The sequence below is a fragment of the Tiliqua scincoides genome, chromosome 1 (genome assembly GCF_035046505.1).
Source record: "Tiliqua scincoides isolate rTilSci1 chromosome 1, rTilSci1.hap2, whole genome shotgun sequence".
NCBI lineage: Eukaryota > Metazoa > Chordata > Lepidosauria > Squamata > Scincidae > Tiliqua > Tiliqua scincoides.
In genome coordinates, this window is record NC_089821.1 from 311,467,248 (window position 1) to 311,483,637 (window position 16,390).

The window sequence follows — 16,390 nt, forward strand, 5'->3', positions numbered from 1 at the left end:
GCAGGGCTGCAGCTGTGGTCTATTCAAAATAGCCATGTGCAACTGTGATGGGGAAGCATATGTAGAAAATGTTCATTACATTACAAATGTTCAGGGAGGTGTATAAAGGCACCATTGGGCAAGAAAAGGATCCCTCCTTGCGTCTCAAAGTCCTGCCCTGCCAGTTGTGCCTGTTTGGATGCAGCCTTTCCAGCACCTTGCCTTCTGCAGGGTGATGAGATAACCAACTTAGTGGGACACAAAAGTGCAGCTGATTTGTCTGGCAACATTTTACACACACACACAATTTAAACAAAACTGAAATGTATTTGATTGCTGAGAATTATAGGACACAGGTGGTACAGATATAAGCTACTAAGGAGGACACAAGAACAGCAATACTTCAGGATGACAAGTGAATCAAAAGAGTCCACATGGCTTAGATTCCAACTTGCTACAGGATAAAGTTTTTGTAGAATTGCTGCCTTGCTGATTTGATCACGAAGTGACATATTCTGAATGGGTAAGGCAGGCAGCTTAGTCCTCCCAACAAGCTATGAAACCAGCCATGAAGTGCTGCTTCAGCCTTGGGATCTGCACAGAAGAATTGGAAGGTACAGACTGTTTCCACCAGCCTGCACACGGCGTTTACTCTGACAGAATCTTGCATAGACCAGTGGCAAATTGGAATGAGGTTTAACAGTCAAAAATAAGGCAGGCAGGTGGCATTAAGTGCTTCGGTCCAACTGAACACCATCTTTTGCATTGCTTTTATGAAAAGAATACCACGGTCAGTCTGCACATTAAGGCCACAGGAACACGGCACCTGATCCACAGCATGAAAGCTGCCACTCTCTCTCCCCAAGAGACAGATGGTCTGCAGGAACACCAACCACACCGTAGAAATTGAGGGTTCATGAAGATATACTCCTACTTTCAGGACATTTCTTACGATCACATTTATCTGCTGGAAATGAATTCTGCTTCTTGAAGGCAAACACTTGGCTGCTTGGAAAAACCCAGTTTTCCCTTCTTGCTGGCTTTTGAATAAGAAACTAACTTTTACAATATAACAAATATTTTGTAAAGAAGATAATTACAAAAGCTGCAAGATCAACAAAAAAAGAAGCTGCCTGTTCAACCAAAACAATTGTTCACTATTTGTGGTTTTTCAAAGACTATAAGCAGACTTTTGAAGGCCCAACAACCCTCATCCAGTTCCTCTGCAAAAGGTGGCATGCTCAGAAATTCTTGCTGTGCTGCTGTGCATACCACTGTTGCCTTTGCTTGCGGTTCTCTAGCTCTGTGAGGAGGGCTTGCCGGTAAGCCTCATACAGCTTCACAATTCGTTCCAGCTCCTTCATGAAAAGCAGCTTCAGCATCCCCTGATATGTATCCAAGTCAGCCAGTTGAAAGAGTTCCCATTTCAAGATGTGATCATATCTGTTGGGAGATGCAAGAGGAATTAGTCATGGAGCAAGCCCATGCAATAAAGATAAGGATAACTGTAAGGTAGAGAAAGCATTTTAATTCCTATAGCACAATATTAACATAGTTACTCAGCACAGTTAATTCTCCTTTGAGAATATTGGTTTCTGGAAGTAGAAACACGAGGAAAACTTTGGACAACTAGATGATGCCTTAAGGGCTTATGCTATTCCTGCTCAAATGCCACATTCTTAAAATTATCAAGATCTAAAACACAAATGCAACAAGATTTTTGTACCAGTTTACATCCAATAAATTATTTCCTGACAGGCACACAAAATTCAAATAGATAGACACCATCACTCCTAATATGAATCAGAGATGCTTACTTGACAGGAGCCCTGGCATAGACCTGAAGCCAATCTGGAATCTCTGCAGTGTGGTATGGGTTTGCAGGTACAAGTATTGGCTGGCTTCTCTCGGCATGCTGGGGCTGATACGCCACAGGAGGTGGTTGATCATAACGGGGAACGCTGCAGAGACACACAAAGCACAAATGCCAGCTACTTCAACTCTGCGCAGCAAGGAATGTCCCATCCCAAGGTGCAGAAGCTCAAGGGAGCAACACATACCCATGAATATGCACACAGTGCCATCGCTTGCAGATGTTCTTTGGTTTTGCTTTTTTGGGAAGTGAGGAGCTGCCCTGTAGATACAGCCACACCAACCAAAATATTCCAGACAGAACAGTGAACTGGAGAGTGTTCATTAGCTTTCTGTTCCAGGAGGACATCCCTACCCAGAGATACCCCAGCTCTTTGACCCTGCAAAGCCCAATTCTCTTCCAAAGGTCCTTTTGTTACACAGTCTATTACACAGTCACTTAACCCTTGCCAGCCCACTTGTTTAAACAAGGTGGTCTCCTGCTTTTCTGAGCATACTCAGGCATGCCTACAGCAGCAAAGAGCTCCAGTGTTGTGGGACAGTCTCAGAGAACCCTTCAGTATTAAGAATGCATATGCAGTTCCACATTCCCAAATATAAGAGGCCTAAACCTATCACCATATTAATTTAACATAGTTCCCAACCTTTAAGATTCCATGTACCACTGAGGTGAAAATTGGAATTGTCATAGACCACATGGAACCTCCCCTACCCTCCTGCACACAAAAAAGTATAATTAAATTTTTAATGAGAAGACTTATTACACTTATTATTTCTAGAGAAGGTTTGTGGGTTCCCGCTTTTGTTGCCGGCTGCTGCAGGTTTGCTCTTCAGCCTCTCTGGTTGTCTATGGAGAAGCATCTCCTGAGTGAGCACTCCCTGATGGACTACCAGAGAGGATGGAGAATGGATGGCCCACAGCTGAGGCAGAGAGCTAGTTTTCATGTCTAGTTTTGAGATAAATGCAATCTTTTTAAATTGTTCCTTAGGTTTGTGAAAAGTTGCCCATATTCTGGTAGGTGCATAGGGCTAATTCCAGATTTTAGGGGAGCAATAGTAGCAAAATCTCCTGATGCGGCACACAGGATGGTGGGTCAGAGTGGCCATGCACCCTCTGAAATGTCAGCTGTGCGTGGTCCAGTCTCTGCCCTTTCTGGTGGTCTGTGGGGAAGCATTTGCTTGGCAAGACACTGGAAGTGATGGAAGGTTCCCCCCCCCCCGAGACCTCATGGACCACTGCTTAGGGTCTCACGGACCATGGATTGGGAACCAGAGATTTAACAGGACCCATTCCCTACAAAAGCAAACCATGTATTCAGACTTGGTGTGCTCTGGTTTCTAATAATTTCAAGTTCAAACCACCAAAAGTGAGCTCTATTCTGTTGCTGGAGAAATTTGAAATTCCAAGCATGAGTGGAATTCCACAGATGAAACAAGAGGCAAGAATGCTGCTCTGTTAACTAACGCTGTCAGGGGCATAAGCAATTAGGGAAGTCACAGCACTGGACTTGGATTCAATTCCTGCTCGAATTCACTATACAGACTTTGGCAAACAACTGATTTTAAGTTTTAGTTCCCCTATTTATTAAAAAAACAACACCTGATCTATTCCACAAGGTGATCGTGAGGGCACAGTAAAGCAATTTGCATGTGCCAGAAAAGATAAAATAAATCTGTCTGAGATGGCAGACAGGCTCTTCAGAAATCAGCATGCTTGTAGAAAACCGATGGGAGCAAGTTACGTGATGCAGAGAAATGTATAGGTCAAAACAATTATTTGTAGCACCAGAATTCTTTTTGGAAAGACTCTAAATTCTGGAACTGAGAACATGCTTCACTGGGAGTGGATTCCATTGGGCTGAATATATGGTCCACATGGAGGCCTGGCATAAACCTAAAATGGTGCTCTACAGATAACTGAATCCAGGAGATCATTTCAAAGATCAGAGACATCCTGGAAAGTCAGGCAGACTTGGCCAGAGGTCTGTGCCACAAAGCCTCATACTGAAAAGGTCACACACACACTCTGAAGCATAAGGGAACATGTCATTAAGGCTAGTTCTGAAAGTGCCAACTCTTGCCCTTGCACCAATGCGCTTGTGCAATGCAATCATAACTGGCTGGTTTTGACTTGTAGTTCATGCAAGAAGCCACAAACACTAACCATTCAAGCTCAGAAAGGCTTTATAGCCATGTGCCGTAAAGAGCATTGACAGCAAGCACTCAGTACCAAAAATGGACCATGACCTTCTATCCTTGTTAACTGAGATGGAAAATGATTTGATGAAGTTGTTTTGTACTTTTTTTTTTTGCAAGTGAGAAACTAGGGGAATGCACCTGTGTATGTGAGTAACAGGACAATTAAGTGACAACTGGAGTCTAAGCTGGAATTCCCACATGAAGTCCATAAATAAATACCCTACCTGGGGGCACAAGGGTGCTTGTACTGTGCTCTTTTGCTGATGTGGTCAACATAGTACACCCCAAACTCAGCTGATTCCACACGCTCCCATCCTGGAGGAAGCCCCTCTCGCTCAAGTGGGTGGCTCCAATGTGTCGTGTTGGTGTTGTGGTCTATGTAGTATTTTCTTCCTCTAAGAGTCCAGTCCACTGACCAGCCTGGAGGGAGAGGCAAATCCTCTGAACTGTGAGTTGTTAAGTTTCCTAATGATGTAGCAGCTACCCTTCCAATGCCTAGAAGAAAACAGCAACATATCAACAAATCAGATACAGTCCTTTAACAGGCTGGTGACAAAGCCACACCATTCCTTTTTCCGAAAAACAGAATACCATCAGGAGCTACATAACAAGCCCCTTCTCTAAATGTAGGTTTATAGCTTCCTGTCACAAACATTCCTCCCCAGAGGGGACTTTCTACACATACCCTTTTCGTCACAGACATTCAAGTATTCAATGACTAGTACAGTTAGAAAAATGCTTGCAGCTGCCCATTAATCATATGACTAATTTAGCCATGAAAAATCATTCTTTTGTACACATTTGTGCACATAAAACATAGTGCACAGAATACATTCAGAGAATATGTAAAGATTCTCCGTAAAGATTAAAATATGTAAAATATGTAAAGATTAAAATGCTCTATTCGCAGGAAGGTGGAGAATCATAGAGGGCACAGTGAAGTTTAAACACATGGCCAAAAAGGTCATGGACATACTAAGCTAGATAAGCAGATAAGTGACTGCTTCCCAATATAAATTTCTTTTAATACTGCATTTCATGTTGCAAGACTGGAGAACATGGACACTTGGCTCACTGCCATTTCCTTTTGGTCTGAAAACAAGAAAGTTTCAATTGTGAGACTAGCCCAAAACATTAAAGAGCCAATCCTGGACTCAAAACTTGACTCCACCCTTCCAAAAAAGGTAGGGTTTTCAAAGAACAGATGCAGGGACTGGCTGGCTTTCCAGGGGAATAAGAGACTGATGATCTGAAAGGTTTGGTTACAGGCACAGGAGAGCTCCTATTGGCCATGTCCTGCTGCTGATATGGAGCCTAGCAAGTCACGTAGGCCACAGAACACCTTCCCAAACACCTTCCCTAAGTCTTCCCACTCAGCTGGCCTGATATACATATAGGCTAATGAGTTCTGAGCTGTCTGTGACAGATCAGGAGAGAGATCTTGGGGTGGTGGTGGACAGGTCGATGAAAGTGTCAACCCAATGTGCGGTGGCAGTGAAGAAGGCCAATTCTATGCTTGGGATCATTAGGAAGGGTATTGAGAACAAAACAGCTAATATTATAATGCCGTTGTACAACTCTATGGTAAGGCCACACCTGGAGTATTGTGTCCAGTTCTGGTCGCCGCATCTCAAAAAGGATATAATGGAAATGGAAAAGGTGCAAAAGAGAGCGACTAAGATGATTACTGGGCTGGGGCACCTTCCTTATGAGGAAAGGCTACAGCGTTTGGGCCTCTTCAGCCTAGAAAAGAGGCGCATGAGCGGGGACATGATTGAGACATACAAAATTATGCAGGGGATGGACAGAGTGGATAGAGAGATGCTCTTTACACTCTCACATAACACCAGAACCAGGGGACATCCACTAAAATTGAGTGTTGGGAGAGTTAGGACAGCCAAAAGAAAATATTTCTTTACTTAGCGTGTGGTTGGTCTGTGGAACTCCTTGCCACAGGATGTGGTGACAGCATCTGGCCTGGGTGCCTTTAAAAGGGGATTGGACAAGTTCTGGAGGAAAAATCCATTATGGGTTACAAGCCATGAGGTGTATGTACAACCTTCTGATTTTAGAAATGGGCTATGTCAGAATGCCAAATGCAAGGGAGGGCACCAGGATGCAGGTCTCTTGTTATCTGGTGTGCTCCCTGGGGCATTTGGCGGGCCGCTGTGAGATACAGAAAGCTGGACTAGATGGGCCTATGGCCTGATCCAGTGGGGCTGTTCTTATGGCCTCTGCCAAGCCTTGGCAGGAGAGGTCATTTTTGCTTCTCTTGCCAAGTTAGAATTTACGAGAAAGAGGGACACGCCTTCTGCCAAAAATCTGTCACTGCCTCTAAGATAGCAATGGTCAAGAGAAACCATTGCTAGAGAGAAATGTATACATCCCTATATGTTGCCTGGGAGCATTCAGGAGAATGAGTAAGAGAAATTATTCACCTATTTGGAGGCTGCTGGTTCCAATGCTCTCAAATTCTCCAACTGGCAGTCTTGTGGGTACCAGTGAGTGGAGAAAGCAACATACAAATCAGTGTAATCATGTCAACAGAAGCCACTTCGCAAACAGCAATGTGCGCAAGCTCAAGTCAGTCATACAAGCAGTGCCACGGTTCTGCCCAAACAGTTCTTCTGCACAACGTCACCCGTATACCTGCTTCTTCTGGAGGATTTGAGCACTACGACTGGCTCTGAACAAGTTGACTACAGAGCCTTTTAACAGCATGGTCCACTAGCTAGCTTGTAAACATTTTCTGAACCTGTTGCCATTTCAGTGCTCACATAACCATTTCATTGTCCCTGACAGACAGTAGTTTTGTGGAAGGACTGGGAGACAGAAGATGTGTTCCAGAACATCTAATCAACAACAACAACAACAGTATTTATATACCGCTTTTCAACAAGAAGTTCACAAAGCGGTTTACAGAGAAAATCAAATAGCTAATGGCTATTCAGCTAATCACAAAGAGATACTTCCAAGAATCTCACATGCACAGAACTTCAAACACCAAAACATCTTTAAACTCTTCCCTAGTGTCATAGGACTAGACAGGATCTGCTTCTAGTTCCTGCCTACCAACCTCTAGTACAAGAATTGGTTTGTTCGGTCTATAAGGCAGTTTTCAGTTTCAGAGTTCCTGTGAGACAGGTGTGTCACTCATAACTTATATGCCCAGGGTAGGCCAGGATTTGGTGAAATCTCAGTGATAAAATAAGACCATGTCAAAATCTTCACGTCTGCCTTTTGCCTGGCCTGGATCTATAGTCCTTTTCTCTCTTACATCAGACTTCTAACCCCCCTTTGTGATCCCTTGCAACAGATTCAGTTCCTGTAAAGTCTTGGCTGTACCCACTCAAACGTGGCTGCTTTAGCCAGTGCTGAAAGGAACTACTTGGCACATCCTCTAAGAGACAGAAACTCCATTTCCTCAGAGTTGGACATCCCAACTCCCAAATCTAGCATCCTGAAACTCATTTCCTGCATGCTCTGTAGTATTACTGAAGCATCTTTTCTCCTCAAATTTCAATGAGGTGCTTTGATAACAAGTCTTCAGGAAGCTTGACCAATGTACCATTTTTTGCAGCTCTGTTTTTCCACTGCCCCCATGATGTAATGTCACCGTACTTGCAGTCACAACCAGCCAATCCCAGGGTTTCTGACTTTACTGCCATGGTCAGGCTGGCTGCATCACCACACGCACACTGGCAGATACCCTGAGAAGCAGACCCCATCGCTGATCTTAAACATCTTTCCTGTCAATCACTGTGGGGGGGTGGGGTGGGAAGAGAAAGAGAATACAAGCAGACAAGAGGACAGGCACGGAGCATTCACCATGCAGACACAATGCAGGCATAAATTTCTCAAAAAAACCAACATGAAAACACGTTTACATCAAATAAATGGAAATTGGAAATGGAGAAGGTGCAAAAGAGAGCGACTAAGATGATTACGGGGCTGGGGCACCTTCCTTATGAGGAAAGGCTACGGCGTTTGGGCCTCTTCAGCCTAGAAAAGAGACGCTTGAGGGGGGACATGATTGAGACATACAAAATTATGCAGGGAATGGACAGAGTGGATAGGGAGATGCTCTTTACACTCTCACATAATACCAGAACCAGGGGACATCCACTAAAATTGAGTGTTGGGCGGGTTAGGACAGACAAAAGAAAATATTTCTTTACTCAGCGTGTGGTTGGTCTGTGGAACTCCTTGCCACAGGATGTGGTGCTGGCGTCTACCCTAGACGTCTTTAAAAGGGGATTGGACAAGTTTCTGGAGGAAAAATCCATTATGGGGTACAAGCCATGACGTGTATGCGCAACCTCCTGATTTTAGAAATGGGTTATGTCAGAATGCCAGATGCAGGGGAGGGCACCAGGATGAGGTCTCTTGTTATCTGGTGTGCTCCCTGGGGCATTTGGTGGGCCGCTGTGAGATACAGGAAGTTGGACTAGATGGGCCTATGGCCGGATCCAGTGGGGCTGTTCTTATGTTCTTATGTAAATAGTTCAGAGTTCCAATAAGTTTTCAAGGTCATCTAGACCAATCTCCGCATGAAGTAGGGAAATTCCTTCCATAGCATCCCAAAAGGTACATTTTGAGCCTCTGCTTGAAGACCTCCAGTAAGGAAGAATCCAGTACTTTCCTTGGTAATCGGTTTGGTTGTGAAACCACTCTTACCATAAGAGCATATGAAGAGCCTCGCTGGATCAGGCCAAGGCCCATCTAGTCCAGCTTCCTGGATCTCACAGTGGCCCACCAGATGCCATGAGGGAACAGTTCTCAGACCCCCACCCCGCAGATACAAAAAACCGTGGATAAACAAATCTGTGGTTTTGGCTTCTTAAACCCTCAGCACCAGCGCTGAGCCAGATCTGCGGATATAAAACCTGCGGATAAACAGGCTCAACCTGTATTTTTAAAACCTGTATTTCTAACAAACCCATCATGACTTGTAACATGTGATGAACTTTTCTCCCATAAATCTGTCCAATTCCCTTTAAAAGGCATCTAGGCCAGACACTCTCACCACTAAGAAATTTCTCCTGATCTTTAACCAGAATCTCCCCTCCTGCAGCTTAAACCCATTAGATCTAGTCCTAATCTATGGGGCAATAGAAAACCAATCTTTGTCCTCTTCCATATGGTAGCCCTTCAAGTATTTGAAGAGTACTGTCATGTCCACACTCAACCTTTTCCAGGGCAAACATTCCAAGTCCCCTTAACATTTGGTCACAGGATTTGTTTCCAAACCATTGACCATTTTTGTTGCTCTTCTCTGAACTTACAGCAGTTGGCTGCACTTTCTTAACATGCAGGCAGTTTACCTTGCAATAGCTCACAGACTTCTGCTCTTCTAATAAGAGGCCTTCTGCAAGAAAAGTGTTTCTCTCTCTAAAAACAGAATTTCATACCCGAGGCCAGTAACTCCAGAGCCTGGACAACGTTGTCTGCAAATTCATTTTTCCCCTCTGCAGAAGATCACACGTTTCTTAACCAATAAAAGCACAAGATGCTTACATAACTATGTGTTTATATTGTAACGTAACTGGAGGTTGTCCATGACTTTGTGTACCTTGGCTCAACGATCTCCGACACTTTTTCTCTCGATACCGAGCTAAACAAGCGCATCGGTAAAGCAGCTACCACGTTTTCCAGACTCACAAAGAGAGTCTGGTCCAACAAGAAGCTGACGGAACATACCAAGATCCAGGTATACAGAGCTTGCGTCCTGAGTACACTTCTGTACTGCAGCGAGTCATGGACTCTTCGCTCACAACAGGAGAGGAAACTGAGCGCTTTCCACATGCGCTGCCTCCGACGCATCCTCGGCATCACCTGGCAGGACAAAGTTCCAAACAACACAGTCCTGGAACGTGCTGGAATCCCTAGCATGTATTCACTGCTGAAACAGAGACGCCTGCGTTGGCTTGGTCATGTCGTGAGAATGGATGATGGCCGGATCCCAAAGGATCTCCTCTATGGAGAACTCGTCCAAGGAAAGCGCCCTACAGGTAGACCACAGCTGCGATACAAGGACATCTGCAAGAGGGATCTGAAGGCCTTAGGGATGGACCTCAACAAGTGGGAAACCCTGGCCTCTGAGCGGCCCGCTTGGAGGCAGGCTGTGCACCATGGCCTTTCCCAGTTTGAAGAGACACTTGGCCAACAGTCTGAGGCAAAGAGGCAAAGAAGGAAGGCCCATAGCCAGGGAGACAGACCAGGGACAGATTGCACTTGCTCCCGGTGTGGAAGGGATTGTCACTCCTGGATTGGCCTTTTCAGCCACACTAGACGCTGTGCCAGAACCACCTTTCAGAGCGCGATACCATAGTCTTTCGAGACTGAAGGTTGCCAATACAAAATTCAACTCGTTAAAGTTTTAGGGTTTCTATTCCACAAATAATTCTCAGGAATTTCCCAGTGTCTGATGCACTTCCTGCTGTAAACAGATAAAACTCATTTGACAGTTTTTTTTTTTAAATCTGGAATGCTGTTGTGCCCAGAATGGTCAGGTTAACATGCCTTCTCAGAAGTCTTTTCTTCACAATCATCAGCTGGATTATTTGACTCTTCCCTTCAGTTTTCAGAGAGCTCTTTGACTCTTTGAGAGATTATTTGACTCTTCCCTTTCAGTTTTCAAGGGACACACTATGTTTCAATCAGATTCAACAAACAGAAATGTTGCTCTGGGTACTTTGCACCCTGAATGATACCTTGAGATGGCAACATGCACTGGTGTCACTACTTGGAAATCATGTTCTCACCACCTCATGTCAGCAGACAACCAGGGTTGTCCATTAGGGGACTCTTACACTAACTCCTGCAAGACCCCATTCACGACCCCTTTCGACACCTCACACAGTCTGGTCTGGTCGTCAGTTCAGTGCAAGGTCTAAGTCAATGTCAAGCAACTTCATATACACAACATCCTCAGGATCAAGAGGTAATGATGGAAAGGGCACTAGACAAGCATTTATGCCATTTCTCTCTTGTATGTGTATTGTACACACACACACACACACACACACACACACAGAGCAATTCTATGCTTCAGACAACAAATAATAAGCCACATGACACTTGCCTGCAGTGTGTCTTCCCTGATTTTGTGACACTCTTTGGAAGAGGTCAAGGTTCTGTTCATAGCATCGATAGTTCTCCTGTCCATGATCCCCCAGTGGGTGCCTCCTTTGGCCGTTATAAAAATAGTCATAATAGTAACGAGATCCAGTGTCGCCATTTTCAGTCACAGAGTTGGCCTCTGTTAAGAAGGACTGTGATGATGAGCCACATTCTCGAGGGACCTCAGCCAAACTTCTGGCAAGGTAGGAAGGGGCAGAGAGCCTGTTGCTCTCCCGCCTCATTATCTCCTGAGGAGGCCTCTGCACTAGAGTCCTAAGGAAGCTCTGGTTCCTGGAAATGGCTCCATCCCCACTTGCTGGATAGGCAGAAGAACCTGGGTCCGGTAGACAGATATCTGTTCGTCTTGGTATGGTTGGACCATGACGGATAAAAGAAGGCATCAGATCTGTAACAGAGGATTGTAGTCAAAATAACGTATGGAGCTGTGGATATTTAAAGGGCCTCAACATATACCAAATGGTACGTTATTTCATTGACATTAAGACAGTAAAAATTTTGTAATTGTGGAATGTAATGTTCCTTCCACAAAGGAAGTGGGAGTTGCCAGTTACCCAAATACATGAGTTAAAGCATTCACGTGCAATCCTGCCACAGGGCTCCCTCTGCAGTACCACTCCACTCCTCTTCAAGAGGGCCATTTAGGAAAGGAGACGTTCTACTTCCTTCCTCAAGGGGGATTGGTGAGAAAGGAAGCAGAATATCTCCATTCCTAGACAGCTCCTATGAAGAAGGAAGGAGGGCGGAGCAGCACTGTGTGCAGAGACTGTGTGGGGGTCTTGCTTAAACAGCACACCTGCCTGAGGCAGCGGGCAGCAGATTCTGTTTAACTGAGCGTACCACCTAACCAAGTGTCTGATAACTTTCATTGTATTGTGTATTTTATGTTCTGTCACCTGTAGACTCCTAAGTAAGAAAAAACTGCTTATTTCTGATCATCACTTTCTGCTTAACAAAATCACTTCTGGCCCTCAGGAAAAGGACTTCCCTCTATTGACCCATGCATAGTTTTATATGCCTGAAAACACAATCCTATGCATGTTTACTCAGAAGTAACTCCCACTGATTTCAATGGTGTCTACTCCAGAGGTAAGTATGTATAGGATTGTAGCCTCAAGAACCTTCTTCTACTGAAAAGCCCCACACTGTAGACTTTCATCATAAAGGAGGTGCCCCAGCCCACTGATTATTTTGGTCACGGTCACTCTCTGCTGGACTTTTTCAGATCCAGTAAATACAGTACTTTTTGAGCTGTGGTGACCAGAACTGGCCAGATTTCTCTAGATATGGCCTTACTATCAAGTAGTATTGCTAATTCCTCCAATTTGAGTCTGAGCTATTTTTGTGTGTTTGTGCACGCATACACATAACATGTATAAGTACACATGTGTACATGTGGAAGAGCTATGCTGGCAACAATCAGAGGAATAAGGGCAATACCCACATAAAAATATTTTCAGCTTCTCTATGAAGACCTGTAAAGTGTTTTAATTCAGTAACCCTGTAAAGAGTTTTAATCCAGTTTCTGTAGAAAGGGAATTCTGAGGCCCAACCACTAGTTGGACTACCAAAACTTGGTCAGAGGCAGGCCCAAGAGCATAGCTTCTCTGATGATCTTAGGGACTGGCTAATTCATATGGAAGCCACCATCCTCAAAGCTAACTAAGAGCTCAGCCCTACCCAATTTTCCAGCACGAATGAAGCCACAATGCAGCCTCAATGCAAGTGAACACCATGTTCCCTTACATGTCACCCCACTGCGGGATGCAGCATACACCCCATTGGCACTGCTGCATCAGCACTGTAAAGTTGGATAGGACTGGGTCCTTAGTTCTTAACGCTACTGACCACCCTTTGATATGAATCCAGAAGCCTTACTGGTAACTAGCAGAGCTGATATACAATATGGACCTTGAAACTTGTTCTAGCAACTGCCTTCAGGACCACCTGAGGCTTCTAAAGTGCCTTGTAAAGTAGCCCCACATAAAGCTCACTGCAGCCGTCCATCTGGAATTTAGATTTACACAATCACATTTACACTTATTGTTCTTCTCTGACCAGAGAAAGACAAACAGAAATATCATAAATTAGCTAAAATTGTAATGTTTGTGCTAGGTCAGTTGGTGCAAAAAAGAATTTGGGGGACTTAAAATCATTTTGCTAGTTCAAGTTCAGAAATAAGGGCCCTAGAGGATGCAGCATTCACCCAGGCCAATTGCCTGTCTATGCTTTAAAGTTAAATTTTTTTCTTAGAAAAAAAGACAAAAAAGTTTATAAAACTTTATTTCAATTTCTCTGCAGTGTAGAAAATATATCTAAACGCATTCAAAGTTTCCAAATGGATGAGTTTCTTGATTGGCTTCAAGATAGCCAATTCCTAAGTTTCTGAACTGAAACCAAGGACAAGGAGTCCGACACACACATGCCATGAATTGAAACTGCACCCACCACTTCTTTTTAGTACGGGGGCTACGGAGCGTGGACTGCAAAGGAGGGGCAACTCGCCTATTTAATTCTCACAGCAACCACAAACTCCTAGGCAGTCCTTGGTGAAGCCCCCCACCCACTTCCAGACTTCAATACACGACAAGGGGTGCTGCTGGCCTACTTTGCAGGACTGCTGTAAAGAGCTAGGGGTGTGCAGCAGGCATCTGGACTTCTGAGGCAGCCTACTTCTAAAACCAGGAGGTTGCACGTACATATCATGGCTGGTAACCTGTAATCAACTTCTATAAACCTGTTCAATCCCCTTTTAAAGGCATCGAGGCCAGATGCCATCACCACATCCTGTGGCAAAGAGTTCCATAGATGAATTGCATGCTAGTTTTCCTTGCCAATCTGCTGCTTGAATCTACTGCCCCAGTTGTCCTCATGGATGGGCCAGGCCTGTATCTGAACCAGTAGTTATGACGACATGTGCACATACAACCCTGCTGGATCAGATCAAAGGTCCATCTCTTCCAGCTTCCTCCATTTCACAGTGGGCCACCAAATGCCCCAGGGAGCACACAAGACATCTGGCATACTGACATAGCCCATTTCTAAAATAGGAGGTTGCACATACACATCATGGCAACCCATAATGGATTTTTCCTCCAACCCATAACCTTGTAACCCATAATGGATTTTTCCTCCAAAAACTCGTCTAGTCCCCTTTTAAAGACATCTTACACAAATCTTGTTCAATCCCCTTTTAAAGGTATCAAGGCCAGATGCCGTCACCACATCCTGTGGCAAGGAGTTCCACAGACTGACCACACACTGAATAAAGAAATATTTTCTTTTGTCTGTCCTAACCCTCCCAACACTCAATTTTAGTGGATGTTCCCTGGTTCTAGTGTCATGTGAGAGAGTAAAGAGCATCTCTCTATCCACTTTATCCTTCCCATGCTTAATTTTGTATGTCTCAAAAGGCTTCTAAAACCAGGAGGTGGCACACCTTTCCCCTTTCAAGGTATCCAAGGCTGAAGTCCTAGCCACACTTTCCTGGAATTAAGCACAACAGGACTTCTGAGTAGGTATGTACAGGATGTGCCCCGGGGCAGCTGCCTTCCCACATCCTGCGGCAGGGAGTTCCACAGACACTCACTTTGAGTGGCTGTCCCCCATTCTCGAGTTGTGTGAGGGGGAAAAGAGCACCCCTCCCTCCACTCTACCCATCCCCACACCCAGCAGCAGGGAGCTCCCCAGACACAAAACTAGATTCTGTCCCTCCCCCCTGCACAGCTGCGCCTGTGAAAGGCACCCAGGCCAGGTGCTATCCCCACATCCTGCGGCAGGGAGTTCCACAGAATCTGAGCCTCTCCCTCCCCGCGCACAGCTGCGCCTCTGAAAGGACCCAGGCCATCCTGTGGCAGGGAATTCCACAGGCCGGTCGCCGCTCCCCCCCGAGGGACTCACTGCGGAGCAGCGGGCTGGTCTCCTTGATGACGTACTTGCCCTGCACCTCGCCCGGCTTGGAGAGCTCGCCGCGTGCCTTCCTTCGGGACAGCATCCCGCCCCCCGCGCGCCTCACGGGCGGGGCCGCCGCCCCCCGCCGCCGTGCCCGCGCTCCATGCCCCTCACGCCCCGCCCGCCTGCCACGGGCTCCTGCAAAGCATTGTGGGGGGCGTAGAGACGGCTGGGCCAGAGCGGCCCCGCGGGCGCACTCTGGCGCCACAGGCGGCCTGCCCGGGAAGCGCCACAACCGCCCCTGTGTTCTAAAGGGAAGCGACAGGCCCCGCCCCCGGAGGTGGGCGGGGCCTACTCCATCTCGCACATGCGCGGTGAGCGCGTGGCTGGAGCAAGGATGCTCTGGGGGTGGGGTAGAGTCTGGAGGTGGTGTTCCAGGAGAAGCCTGTCCCCCAGGCTCTGCCTCTGCAGCCCTCTACACATGCTCAGAGGCACCCTTGCAGGGGGTGCCTTTGGTGGGGAGGCAGGTGAGGCAGAGCCTCCCCACCAGAGGCCTTCAAGGAGCACCACCACTGTGTGAGGTGAGGCAGAGCCTCCCCACAGGAGTCCTTCCAGGAGTTCCACCGCCATGTGGGGTGAGGCAGAGCCTCCCTAGTGGAGTCCTTCAAAAAGCGCCGCTGCATGAGGTGCTCAAGCACACTCGACCCACGCGCTTTGCCCACTCTTGTCTTGTGTGCTCCCAGAGGCATCTGGTGCGCCACTGTGAGATGGAGGAAGCTGGGCAAGATGGGCTTTTGGCCTGTTCCAATGCAGCTCTTCTGAGGTACTTATGGAGGGGCAGCTTCAGAAGCCCCCCCATTGATGCTGGTCTTGGCACAGACACCGGAGCAGCAGAGCCCACAGCGGCCTCAAACTCCTGAGCTCCAGTGATCCACTAGTCTCCTCAGGACCTGGGATGACAGGCAGGCACCACCCAGCCTAGCTGTTTGTTTCCATGCCAACATCCAAATTGAAACTGTAGTTGCAGGTGGCAACTAGGAGCTGAAGCTACAGTTGACATTATTTGCGATGTGATGTGGAAGCCAGCCATTTGTGTCCCAGGGTGTTTTCATGGCAGTGTCATCTCTGCAGCCTTTACTGTTAACTGTCTCCAATATTATAACAGGCACAGTTTGCCTCCTCACAAATCTTCACTCTGTTCCAGAACCACTATTCAGAGCGTGATACCATAGTCTTCCGAGACTGAAGGTTGCCAACTGCTGCTTCTGGGTTATGGTCCTCTGAAGAGCCATCAGCCATTGACTCCATC

General features: G+C 46.2%; 1 protein-coding gene across 2 annotated transcripts; it reads right to left on the minus strand.

Annotated features, from left to right (window-relative positions):
* Nucleotides 1–286: 286 nt before the first annotated feature.
* On the minus strand, nt 287–15,239 carry SAV1 (salvador family WW domain containing protein 1). 2 transcript variants are annotated; one of them, XM_066630253.1, is made up of 5 exons: nt 15,091–15,239; nt 11,135–11,578; nt 4,275–4,545; nt 1,797–1,940; nt 287–1,422 (listed from the first exon to the last, which is right to left on the minus strand). In XM_066630253.1, exons 1-5 carry the CDS (start codon nt 15,182–15,184, stop codon nt 1,221–1,223), a joined length of 1,155 nt encoding a protein of 384 aa, XP_066486350.1. In that variant the 5' UTR covers nt 15,185–15,239; the 3' UTR covers nt 287–1,220. The 2 variants fall into 2 exon arrangements, with proteins under 2 accessions (XP_066486350.1, XP_066486357.1); XM_066630260.1 differs by having other exon boundaries at nt 15,126–15,183.
* Nucleotides 15,240–16,390: the final 1,151 nt, after the last annotated feature.

Excerpts from the sequence above, each read along its gene's own strand:
- SAV1 (XM_066630253.1), bottom strand. The coding sequence starts at position 15,184 with ATGCTGTCCCGAAGGAAGGCACGCGGCGAGCTCTCCAAGCCGGGCGAG. Across the intron at positions 4,546-11,134 it reads TCAGGGAAGACACACTGCAG|GCATTGGAAGGGTAGCTGCT; the intron begins GCAAGTGTCATG and ends GTTTTCTTCTAG. Across the intron at positions 1,423-1,796 it reads TATGCCAGGGCTCCTGTCAA|ATATGATCACATCTTGAAAT; the intron begins GTAAGCATCTCT and ends ATCTCCCAACAG.